Here is a 13558-nt window from a genome sequence, read left to right on the forward strand (position 1 = left end):
GAAAATAAAACGGTTTCATTCAGAAGGCAACTCCTCTCAAGCTAAACGTCCGTTAGTAAACGGACAAGTGAGAGATAAATGAAAATCAAACAATATTTAGCAACATGTGAGCGCTACGATTTTTAATGAAAATCATTATCATTCTATTTTCTATAGGTACATTGAACATTTGACTAGCATTCTGTACGTACAGGGGAGTTTACTTCCGGTACTTACTCCAAAATAAAATATAACTCGGTACTCACTACAGTGAGTGGCAGAGCGCATTTTCTCGTCGACGAAAACGTAAAGTCACGGACGGACGGACGGACATGGCGAGCACAATAGTGCATTTTTTCCATAAATGAGAAAATGAGCTAAAATTTCTGATGAAAGGATACAAAATGTTTAATCAATGATGAAATATGGGGTAAATTGGAACAAACCAATGCCCGAGCAAAAAACTCATCAAGCTTACGGAATAAAGTCTCTTAAAATAATGCAGACCTTAAAAATAAACAGCATGAAATGCTCACGGATGCGCCCTGATCCCACACTTCGCCCTCCTTGCCTACGGACGCGTCGATTTATTCATGATTATTTCAGTTTATTGCGGTGCACTAATTAAATGCGCAGTAAAATATTCAAAATTGTTTAACGCGTGATGGAGTTTTGAGCAGCTGCTGCCGCGTAACAAGCAGCAATTGGACTGCTGCTGCCACGTAACAAGCAGCAGTTCAGAAGCTCAGGTCGGCCAAGAGTTCAGAGAAAGACTCGTTGAACTGCTGCTCCTTATCATCAAACTCATCCTTGCTTGCGTCGCCGTGAGCCTCCAACCAAATCTCTGCTTCATCGCACACTTTCTTGATTTTCTCGTAGCCTTTTTGAGATATTTTCCTGAGGCTCTTTTTACGTTCAAGAAGATCCTTCTTCTTCACGATCGTTTCCTCCAAAGAGGCAGAAGCGTCCATCAAGGCACGGTGTTGATCCTCCTTTTCTTCGATATCCTTCATCTCGACCATCATCCTCTCGATGTCCTCCTTCATAAGACGACCTTTATTCACTGAGATGGTCACGTGGCCTCCGCCTCCTGTTTTCGTGTCCACGGCGGTTGCGTTTAAAATCCCGTTTTTGTCAAACGAAAAGGTAATGTCAATTTTGGGGACACCAACGGGTGCTAATTCGATTCCTTCAACCCTGAACTCTCCCAACAAATTGTTCTTTGATGCAATGGAGTTCTCACCCTCATAAACAGGGAATTCTATGTATTCTTGATAATCAAAGTCGGCAGTCGTGTAATTCTTTCTCGTTATCGTAGCAGGTACTTTAGTATTTTTTTCGATGATGGTGCTCATTATATCTTCTATAAGACCTACTCCCAAAGACAGAGGAGCTACCTCCAACAGCTGAATGTCTTCAACACTCCGGTCGTTGTTGAGCATGGCTGCCTGAACAGCAGCGCCGTACGCGACAGCTTCTGCCGGGTTGATGGTCATTTTAATTTCTTTCGTTGGGAATTTATCTTTGAGCATCTTTTGGAGTTTGGGGATCCTGGCCGAGCCGCCGACCAAGACCACTTCGTGAATTTCATCGGTTGTCATCCCGGCGTTGGCAATCGCAGTGTCGACGCACTGCAAGGTTTCGTCGAAAATGTCGGCGCAGAGCAACTCTAACCTGTTACGGGTCAAACCCAAGTCCAAATCTTGGCCTTGACTCAAGCACTCGATTTGAATTCGGTCCCTCACCTGAGATGACAAATTGATCTTGACTTTTTCGGCAGCTTTTGTGATCTTTGCTAGAGCTGTCGTGTCCTTAGATACGTCCAGCCCAGTTTTTTTCTTAAATTCTTCGATTATAAATCGAGCAACACGAGAATCCAAGTCCCCTCCTCCAAGCTGGCTGTTTCCTTCAACAGATTTCACTTCGTAATTGCCTTTCTTCATTATCAGGATTGACACGTCGAAAGTCCCGCCGCCGAAGTCGAAGATCAGAATGTTGGTCTCCTTGGAGACCCTGGTGTCTTCCCCGTACGCAATGGCGGCAGCCGTTGGTTCGTTGATGATTTTCAGTACCTGGAGACCAGCGATGGTACCGGCATCGATGGTTGCTTGCCGTTGTGAGTCACTGAAGTACGCAGGCACCGTAATAACAGCTTTCCTCACTTCACATCCCAAATAAGTCTCCGCAATCTCCTTCATTTTGGCCAACACCATCGCAGAAATCTCTTCGGGAGTAAAAATCTTTTCCGTCCTTCGGTAATGTACGCAGATTTTGGGGTTGCCGTTGTCGTTAACGACGCGGTACGGCCAGCGGGGAACTTTATTCTGCACTGCTTCATCGCTGAACTTGCGTCCTATGAGTGTCTTCACTTCGTATACTGTGTTGACAGGATTTATGGAGCGTTGGTACTTGGCCGACTCACCAATAAGTCGTTCCTCGTCCGTGAAAGCCACAAACGACGGCGTGAGGCGGTCGCCCTGTTCGTTTGCGATGATGACCACTTGTCCGTTCTTGACGACACCCACGCACGAGTTGCTCGTGCCCAAGTCGATGCCGATCGCGTAGTCTTGCTTCGCCGCCATCTCGGGATATCAGCAGCTCGAAAATCGAATTGATCTGCAATTATGAAGAAAACATTAGTTTCGGGTGATTTGTAATTCAGATTTTGCATACATGTGACATTTGTCAGGGCGTTAAGTTCGTAAGGGGTGGTATCACTTGCGTCAGCGCTATTGGCGCACAGCAGCCGAACATCGGAATAGACAACCATTTATTTCATCAATTTCAGACGATTTTAATATTCTGACCATTTAAACGCTTCAAAATACTTGCAATTTCAATAGAATCGTCAAATAATCATAATATATTGTATGAGTAAATGGGACAGAGATATTTGAAACTTAGAAGAACTTTAGCTAATTCTGTATATCGAGAGAAAAGTTTAAAGTTAATCGTTGTGTAGGTATGAATCATGACAATGCATTCAAGGTTAGAATACAATATAGCTTAAATGGGGCGCAGTTATTGGTCAGAAGATAAAGTGATAAGGCAGAAGTGTTTTTTACGGAATTTCTCTGTAATCTCATTGATTTTGAGCCGAGAAATCTCTTCCAATAATTGTGGTTGGCGTGAAATTAACTTGCTTCTCTTATAATCTTATTATTGTTAACAATTTTCACGTAAAGCAGATGTTTGAACCACTATAGGCTGGACTGTATCCATTCCAGATGAATGAATCATGAATAGAAAAGATGGAATCCACCTCAAATTTTAACACATCACAATTAAAATATCACCATTCTGAATTAACAAAAGATTTAGAATTTTTTTAAGTTAAATACATCTGAATTAAACAACAAGAGTAATATGAAAGAGATATTTATAAATAAGCTCTAATTCATTATACATAAATATCAATCACTCCTTTGTTAGAGCCCAACCTTCGAGGCAGCACATCTAACGAAATTATTCATCCCATATGCACGAAGATCGATTTATCGTCACCGTCGTGAAAAAGATGATGTATTCTTAGGGATGTTTTCTCAATGGCAATTCAATTATAGATGGTCCAATAAGAGGGCAAATAATATCACAAACCTGAGCTCGCACGTGACGCACCTTCCCTTCGTATAACCTCACCTGAATGACGTGACCATGGTTGAATTAATACATGGACGTGACTACTGACAAGCAGTGCCACTGCCTAAGTTCTTATCTAGATAATTGTAATCTATGCAAAGTGATGTACGGTTTACAGTTTAGTGGCTGATATTTATTGAGCATTATAAAGAAACTTTAATAATCTTCCTTTATATATAGATTGGATTAAATGCAGTGAACTTATACAGATCACAGTCACTCATGTTTGAATTAAAAACGCAATGCAGTCTCCATTGATGATGGCGTATGGCGGTACCTGGCAGCACGCTCGTTCAATGCTGTTACGAACGAGTTACGGACCGAGCTCGTGCTCATTTATCTCTATTTAAATTATTTACGTCAGTTTTATGACTCAAAGGTAGATGTATTCTTTTGCTATCTCGAAGTGATGAATTTGTTTGTTGTAATTCTTTCTATTTTCATCATCGCCAGCGAATCTGTTACAATGATTTCTTTGTAACGATTTGCTTGTCCGTGACGTGTTACAGTCTCAGGAGCGTGGAATAACTGTGCCGTAGCTCACTCGGTTGCCGCTAGGTCAACTTTGTATCGCAATAATTCATCGTTGTTAATTTTCCTCCGGGTAATGGTGCTGTGAATATGAATTTGTACTCATATTTGACCATATGAGCATCGAATCCCACGCTCGGCGACACTCGGCAATTATAATTTGTTCGGTTGCAGTTCGCTGCACTGCCGCGGCCGCTTGCCGAATCAATGCACAGTACAGCAAGCCAGTGTTGGTGGAGTAGCTACTGGGTGCGATAAATAGGCTTTTAAATATCATGGTTTAGGATCTGTTATTACTTATGAGTGCAAAGAACGCTATTTCATGATATGTGAGTTATTTATTATAGTTTAAAAACCCTATAGCCATCCAAAACACGAGTTAAACGATCCTTTCTCTTTGCTTGCAGACCTGCGCGATCTTGGCCACAGAGTTCACTTCAAGTGACTTGAAGTCTACCCTTTACGTGCTCTCATACATCGAACTTAAGGTATGTTATCCCATAGTGAATGGGATTTTACTGATTCAGTACAGTTATTATTGATTGTAAGATCTAGTGAGTTGTATTTGTACTTGCAATCGATACCTATTTGTTCAAGTTCGATATCAAACTCGCAGTATATCGAGTAATTTGGGTGCACACGAATATTATGCAGAGCAACTGATAACAAAATAAAAATTAATATTTTCTATTGCGTATTGGACGTATTGATTCAAATATATCATGTTGATTTGGCTGACTCTAGCACCTAAATAAGGTATGAAGCCGTCTACAATAAATACAAGACGTATTTAAATATTCAGCAAAACCTGTATAGTGTGTGACCTCTTCGTTGCCTGCGCGGCTGCGCCCTCGGCTCAGCGCTCGCTTGTCTGTAAACGAACGAATATCGCCACGGAATTAAGTGCAGTTTAGGCTACGTGGAAGTTAGGCCATCATTCTTCCGTAACAGGTTCATGCCTGCTCAAGCTGCACAACCTTGCCAATTTCGACAGTAATTTTCATAGCTAGTTGCGGGTTTTGACTTTCTAGCCTGTAACTCGCTGACCCAATCTTGGTGATTTTAACCACAAGTTTCACAACACCCATTTGCTATTCCAACTATAGACTCTACAATTTACTCCGTTAAATAAAGCCAAAATATCGTTTAGTCTGCTCACGAAATAGTAATAATTGGGTCAGGCTTTCGTGCGTTAATTTTTTGCAAATGTATATTTTCCTACGAATAGAAAACTACAGTCTCTTCGGTAGTTTCCGTTCAATATTCACCTACAATCGATATGTTATATAAATATGAATTTCATGCTCGATTGTTTACTCATTGTTATTATTCAACTTATTCCTATAACTGCTTATTCGCCAAGTTATTCCTGACTACTTAATTTAGCAGATTTCAACGAAATAAGCAAAACCCACACGATGACAATTATGTATATTTATTTCATTTTATTTTATAATTATGTACATTTATTTTTTTATTTATTTCCCTGACGCAAATTATAATATGAGGGTTTGAGATGTGTGTAGATTATAGTGCCAGGCATTTATTTGTATACGCTTCTTTTTTATTGCTTCTTTTTCTTCATCGGGAAAAGTGTTTTTAAATGGCAGCCTAGCTGTGCTGGGAGGTAGCACAAAATTCTGTCTGAATATTTTGTGCAATTGTGCAGCATCCTAATCTGTTAACCCTTGTCCTACACTTTTTGGCGCTGTCCTGTACGGAAATGGAAAGTATTTAATGTGGATAATATTCGTGAAAATATGCTGCTGGAATAAATGCAATTTCTTGTAAATATAATGAAGAACGAGGCAAAGCTGTTCGAACTCCTTGATCAGTCATCAAATAACGTATGAAGTCGCAGCTTATTATGTTTCTTAGGAAAATGTGATATGGTTTCATGCAATTATATATGCTTGAAGTAAAATAACAAGCCTAATAATCGTATGCTACTGTTGCAGAATTGTTTGATTGGTAAGTAATCGGCACTTCTTATAATTTCTTCCATTTTAAAGAGCACAGCCAAAGTTTAAAGAATACAGGCAGGTGCGCTGGTGCTGCTCAGGGCTGCAGGTCGCAGGAATACAGACAGGTGCGCTGGTGCTGCTCATGGCTGCAGGTCGCAGGAATACAGACAGGTGCGCTGGTGCTGCTCATGGCATTTCGTTCTTTCTTCTTTGCTGTAGCGAATCATGATGAAAATTTAAGGCTTGATAATTAAACTCAAATTTAGCAAGCTATACAGGATAATGACGTAACTATGATACAATATTACCATAAAAATGTTCTTTTAAATAAAACAAGTTTCAACTTCATAACGTTCTTAGTTTCTTATTTATTAACTAATTAAAAGGGTCAGTTAATTCTGGTTCACCCTGTATTATTGCACCTGAAAGGTTCTCACCTGCTCTCGGGCAGATGCTGGAGGAGGTCGTCATAGAGGGAGGCAGGCTCACTCAAGTTGCCAAGCACAAGCTCTGCACTGCCCGCTTTCTCCAAGAACTCCACCCACTGGGCCTCCTTCTGAGCAAAGTCCTTCATTTCCACCTCCAGTTCCTGAAGAGTAATCACCGCAATCGCTGCCGCTACGTCTTGATCTGCGACAGTCGCCAAGGGTGAATTAACTCGATACATAATAATAAAATGTAACATATGATAATAACAACAAACACCACTGGGTGAGTAACAACAAACACCACTCGCCCCAACAAACTCCACTCGCCCAACACCGTCACAGGTTTTGCTGTTACACAACTTTGACCTATGTTGCTGTTACACAACTTTGACCTATGTTGCTGTCACACAACTTTGACCTATGTTGCTGTCACACAACTCATCTCAGTCATGAAAGCTTCTCTTGAGCATATTAATGTTCATCAAAGATATATATATAATCAAACAATATAGTAGAATGGTACTTAATGAACAATAGGAGTAAATCTATAACAGATAAATTAAGCCTCTCACCTAGAAGCTGGTGTGACATGATCGCTGATTAAATACTTTGAATGGCACGAGGTGGTTTATATAATATGTTAATATTTTTCAAAAAAATTCTAACAAAACTGAAAGAAAAGAAGTCAATAACACTTAAATAAAATATCATAAACCAATTAACTATTGTGTCCATGCTAGAATCTTTCTATTGTTATCACATATGGTAAATTCTTTTAAAAAAAATCATCAATATTTCTTAGAAAACATTCAAAATTCAATAAAACAACATGAATCAAATTCATAACTAAATACACTAAGAAGAGAAAAACCTAAATGAACAAGTTCAAATCATTACATTATAAATTCATGGACAAATTATTTTGAATTATTCACATGAGCATGTAAAGCAGTTATTGTTTGGCGTATAGGTTCATTACCAAGAAGAATTGAAGATTTACTACCTCTAAAAAACCCCTGAAAAAAGTGTGAAGTGAGATTTTGGAAAAGTATCTCTGCTAAGGTCTGTAGCAAAAAAATATTCACTGTATTAAAATTTTTTACTTATATAATTTTATTAAGCCTCATAATTCCACAGAAAAAAATTAATTTCCAAACCAAATAAGCAGTCACCAGTTTTTTATTTTAAACTATGAGCTTATAGCAAATGTGATGATCAGCCACACATGAACATGGTTGTTTAGACCACACTTAATTTGATAATGACAGAGCATGTATTACATTTTGTAAAATAAATCATAGTTTAGGTTAATTACTTTTCATTCTATGTTGCCCAGTGCACAATTCTATCTACGACATTCTATGCACAATTTTGTGATGACCGATGATGCATCAATTTTTGGTCAAGTGAAATTTTTTTAGCTGAGCAAGGTATATGTAATAAAATTATTTGTTGTCAATTAATTTTGACATTAACTGGAGCCTTTAATAACCAAGGTTCTAAACTTCTACTGTAAATGCATTTTTATGGGTGTCCCTTATTTATGGGTGTCCCATATTAAATTTGGTGTTCCTTATTGCCTGGTTGAGTGGAAATGAGCACCATATTATTTGGAATGAGCTACGCAAATTCCATCAATTATGTTTTCAAGCCAACTTTTTAATATGACAGATATTTTATAGCTACAGGCCCCAGATGACCTTAGCAGAGGTACTCTTCCAAAATCTCACTTTTTACACTTTGTTTCAGGGATTTTTTAGAGGTAGTAAATGCATGATTTCTATACTTGCAAATTTGCTATATGCTACATAGATAGGATTAAAGTTGAACTTTTTGTCATTATGTTTAGTTTTGCAATATTTCAATTAGTTTAGTTGCTACAACATTTCTACAAAATGTCAGAGGACTGTCTCAATATACCCCGCCTGTCCCTTATTGCCTATTTTACAGTATGGTTCATCCACTAGCTGCACTGTGCAGACTGCAGAGTTGAGAGTGCCGCAGTGGCATGGGTTGGAAGTTTTATGATTGCTAAATTGGCCAGATTTGAAGCACTATTCAACCAAATTTGGTTCCTAAAAAGTGAACACAGGCCACAGCTGGAGCCTGGACATTTATCATTGCCAGTCACCTTGAGTCCTCAACCTCCAACCAGAAAGGCCCTCACTTGACAGTGAGTTTACTTGCTCTTTTCCAGATCTCTGCATTTTTTACCAAACTTTGAGCCTCCACAGGGGCAACATTATCATACACAAGACATTGGTTTTACATTTAAATCTTGAGTAAATGAGGAAATTACAAATGAACTGATTTTAAATAATCTCTCATTTGCCAGATTGCCACTATGTATGTTGGGCAAGCTAAAACCCGAGTCAGCAAGAGCTGCAAGGAAGCTGGTCTTCCCCTTGTTAGACTAACATCAGCAGAGCAGCTTGTCAAAGAAAGAAAACAAAAAATTTTTGAGCAAATCAGACAAGCAAACCTCTGAGGGAGAGGGCCCAGACTGCCAGTCGAGTTCAACTTTATGAAAGAACAAACTCAAGAGTCAAGACTATATTTATTAGGAGTACAGTATAATGGGGTAACTTAAACTACCTAATGTCAGCCATGACATGGTAATATTGAGCGGCTTGAAAATTAAGTTAAAATTACCATATATAAGACTGTAGAGTCTGAAACAATAATAAAAACATAATAGGTTGAAAAAACATTAATAGGTGTATCAAACATAAAATATGTTATATACCTATGGTAATTTTAAATTTATTTCCAAGCCGGTCTATGCAGAGGTGGGCAGTAGTGTGCTAAATGTAGCGCACTACATGTAGCAGCCGCTAAATTTTTTTCAGTAGCGGTAGCGGCACTACATTTAAGCAATTGTAGCGGTAGTGCCCACTACATATTTAAGTAGCGATACGAGGTTTTGCCGCTACAGCGCTACCACTACATTTATAGATAAAGCCTTTAGATTTTACTTCATAGTATTAAATATTATTTAAAAACCAGCATGATACATACATAATATAAATTACAGAATAAAACTGTACAAAAGATTTTGGTGTATTGTTGTCAACTTCAGCCTGTTACTAGACTAGCTACTAGTGTCAACATGTTAGTTGTTCCTTGTTAAGTGGTTACCACTTGTTTTTGTTCCATGCCAGCTGCCACCACATGTCCATGAGTCACGACCACATCACGATCATGGACATCAGCCACCTAACTTCAGTTTGCTTACAGTTATTTTTACAGTTATTTTTATGTTTCACCTTCCCTACATGGATGTCTACTTTAATCTACCAACCTCAAAAATTATCCACATATGTTATCCACACAATAAAAGACTAATTTTTTATATGTATATGTGGATAATTTTTGAGATTGATAGATTAAAGTAGACATCCATGTAGAGAAGGTAAACCATCAAAATAACTAACTTTTATTTACTGTATCTAACCCATACTATTTGGGTTAGATTAATTGCAATAAAGTTGCATTGATATGTTTTGAAAATGTTTTATTATCATTAAATGTTTATGAGTAAATCCCAATAGCAGAACAATAAATATTTAGAGATTTCCAATAATTTTGGCCATTGTATCGACTAGTAATGTAGCAGCGCTAAATTTTACTGTAGTGGTAGCAGTACTCACGCCCGCTACAATCTAGTTGGTGTAGCGGTAGTGCCCGCTGCATTTAGAGCATGTAGCGCCATCATCCATGGAAGTCAAAGTCATACTATTTCCTTGATCTTCAAAGAGCCTGACTTAGCTGACTCCAGAAGTTCTGAGACTTCCACTAAAGGTGGACCAATCACTCCGCTAACAGCCTATACCAATCACTCCGCTAACAGCCTATACAAGTCACTCACTCAAGTGTCAGCTGTCAGTACCAGGTTGAGAGCAAGTGAGCAACTGACCTGCCAGGTTAAACCTTTGTGACTTCAAGGAGAGTGCTCAGGTCTGAATTAGAAATTAATGTAAACTCTACCACCACCAAGTGTCTCCTCAAGTTAGCTAGTTCTCAACTTCTCACCTTAATATCAGAATATCTGCCATTATTAGTGCCATAGGATGATAGGCAGTGTCTTTAAGTCTAAGGCGGCGTAAGGCCTAGAGCCAGCTAAGGCCCAGCCGCCCAGCTTAACAGGATTTTGAAGAAATGTGCAAGCATTTAGACCAACTGGTTTGATTAGGACTGTAGGACCTTGACTAATTAGTGTTGCATTTGTGGAAATGCAAACATGATTTTTGTTTACAGGCACTTCACCACTCACCCCCACTGGGCCCCACACAACAAGGGTCAGTGCCATTTGCCAATGTGCCATGCCGCCATGGGCCCATCATCATGCCCATGGCAGCACAGCACACGCTCAGCCGCTCATGGGCGGAGAACGAAGAAAAAAAATAAGTAGCCAACACTGAATAAATTAGGAAAACTAATAGAACGTATGAATATGTAATTTGCTGCAAATAAGGCCCACACAAAAAACAATTATCGGATGTCAATTCTCTTCAAATTATAAGGGAAAACGAACGAATGGCGTAGAGTACTCTAACAACCGAACAGCTAAAGACACGTCTGTCCGATAGCAGGACCCATGACGGAATCTTCTAGAATCAAGACATTAGTTGAGCACTTCGAGGCACCGAGAATCGAGTAGCGTACGACAACAAAAACTAACATGATAGGGACACTAAAGTTTTTAAATACTTTTATTACAGCAAAAAATGAAAATAGTGCAATTTTTTTAGTAATATATTACAAATTCTTAACGTAAAAATGACGGTAACAATGTGTCTACCAAAAAAGTAATAAATATGATAGAACAAATTAATTCCGTAACTGTTGCCGTTGGTATTCCTTCATTATTCTTCCATAAGTAAATACATAGTTGAATAAACGACCATCAAACGAAACACTAAAACATGCCCTCTTGTCACTTGTGTTGTTCCAAAAATAGGAACCGAATGCAGAACAATCGCTCTCAGCCTCTCGCACTCGTCTTGTCTTGAAAAGCCCGCGCCCGCCCGTGCGCGACCCACTGTCAACCGGCAAATATTTTTTACGAAGTTACGTACTTGTGTTCATTGGAATTTAATAAAATTATCCAATTATATATTTACTACTTATTATTATTTTCTGAACTGTATTACAATTAACTGAAGCGTGCCGATAAAATGTTGAAATAGTTTTAACTAAAGCCATGGCGAGGCTGATCACGGGCTCTGTCTGTACGCGTTCGAGACGACATCGAACAAGTGAGTTGCCAGATACCGCCATGCTGAGCGACTTTGGCTGCGGTGCAAGCAGTTTACAACCATGGTTGAATTAATACATTCAACCATGGTTTACAACATTGCTCACTTAATTTCAAAGACTTCGTTCACTCACGATGCATCAAAAATAAATAATAAAAATGCAATGAAAATCAGATATTTTCAAACAATAAGTCAGAAAAATTAATTTAAATGATTTTTTATCTTAATTAATTTAATTTTTAAATTGTGAGAAAAATAAATTGTAAGGCAATCTTTGACCCTAAATACACCGTAGCAAAATAACAGTAATGTTAAGTCGGGTATTAACGTATTAAAATAGATGTTTTTAAGAGTTTTATTTTCAGTGAAGAATGTGTAGCACTTCTAATTATTTCAGGAAATCACTATTGGTCAACATTAGTTTGAGGGGCCGCTCCGGCGATTCTCGAGGCATTTTGAGGATAACGCAAAAGAGAATTCCACAGGAATGTTGTTTATTGCTTGAAATTAACCCAGAAAAACATGGCCAACAACAGTATTTGTGTCTCGCAAATCAACCTTCACAGAAAATATCAATATGATGATTACTTCACCTTCCTATTCATCCTGAAAGATATCTGTCCCGCTTCGATTCCTCACAAAAGTACTTGAAAAAATCTCTTGCACAATGTCTTTTACTGGTCAATCACATACTTCCAGATGTACGTACCCTTCTGGTTGCACACATTGAAGTTAAATAAATTCATTCACATTCGCAGCATAAATAAATTTGAATATCTATTCAGAATGAGAAGATAGAACCATCATTTTGATATTTTCTGTCGGCTAAAGTGGAAGGCTAAATGTAAGCAGCAATCCTAGTGTAGTTCATAAAATTTCCAAACTGCGTATTGACAGTTCCCCATTGAATTGAACAAAGTTTATCCCGTATAATTCATTCGCAAGGTTGATTACAGGCTGTAAGCTGACTTCAATGAAGGCACCTACTTTCCTCTAATACCGGAACACTTTTGAAGATGTCACAATCGCAGCACGAAACATCAATGGTTAGCTTAGAATTATATTTCACAATATAAGCCCCTTGGCTACGACGAATGAAAATATTGCATAGTTAACCCTCTACTTCTTCAAGAGAATGGACAATTGTCTAACAGAAAACTATTCCTTCAGCATAAACTATATCATATATGATGGTCCGTACTCGAGCTGAATGAAAACATTGCACAATACCGTAACTGTCAAGCGTAGAAATAATATGCGAATGAGGCGCGAAGAATCTCTTACTTACAACTGTCTTGTGTCGTATTTTGTTCATTGATTTATTCTTGATAAATATATATTCATTCACCAGTATCATTTCAAGAATCTGGGTAAGCCACATCTGAAATACAGGATGACATCGACAAGCTCCAGAGGTGGTCTGACGACTGGCTTCTGAGGTTTCATCCGCAAAAATGCAGTGAGCCCAAGCTTGGTGTCAAAAGTCTGATGCGAACTACTATATGAAGTCCAAGGATGCCAACGGCGACGACTGCATCTTCAGCTGGCAGAAAGCGAGGCAGAGAAGGATCTGGGTGTCACGACAGACAATAAGCTTTCATTAAAACAACATGTGGCTCAAGCAACATCGAAAGCTGACAGAATTGTGGGCATCATTCGCCGCTCATTCACTTGCCTGACGGAAAAGACATTTGTAACACTCTACAAGAGCCTAGTACGAAAAGACATTTGTAACACTCCCCGACCCTTGAGTACGGTC

The 13558-nt window shown here is 38.7% G+C and overlaps 1 protein-coding gene across 1 annotated transcript; it reads right to left on the minus strand.

The window, feature by feature from the left end:
- Positions 1-320: 320 nt before the first annotated feature.
- LOC108669841 (heat shock 70 kDa protein 1) lies at positions 321-3628 on the minus strand. The gene is made up of 2 exons (XM_018157268.2): positions 3577-3628; positions 321-2595 (listed from the first exon to the last, which is right to left on the minus strand). The coding sequence occupies exon 2, from the start codon at positions 2559-2561 to the stop codon at positions 717-719; it is 1845 nt and encodes a 614-aa protein (XP_018012757.1). The 5' UTR covers positions 2562-2595; positions 3577-3628; the 3' UTR covers positions 321-716.
- Between the last annotated feature and the right edge of the window lie 9930 nt (positions 3629-13558).

Source organism: Hyalella azteca, unplaced genomic scaffold, assembly GCF_000764305.2.
Source record: "Hyalella azteca isolate HAZT.00-mixed unplaced genomic scaffold, Hazt_2.0.2 contig1896, whole genome shotgun sequence".
Lineage (NCBI taxonomy): Eukaryota > Metazoa > Arthropoda > Malacostraca > Amphipoda > Hyalellidae > Hyalella > Hyalella azteca.

What these genes read in the sequence shown, in the direction of transcription:
- LOC108669841 (XM_018157268.2), bottom strand. Translation starts at nt 2,561, where the DNA reads ATGGCGGCGAAGCAAGACTACGCGATCGGCATCGACTTGGGCACGAGC.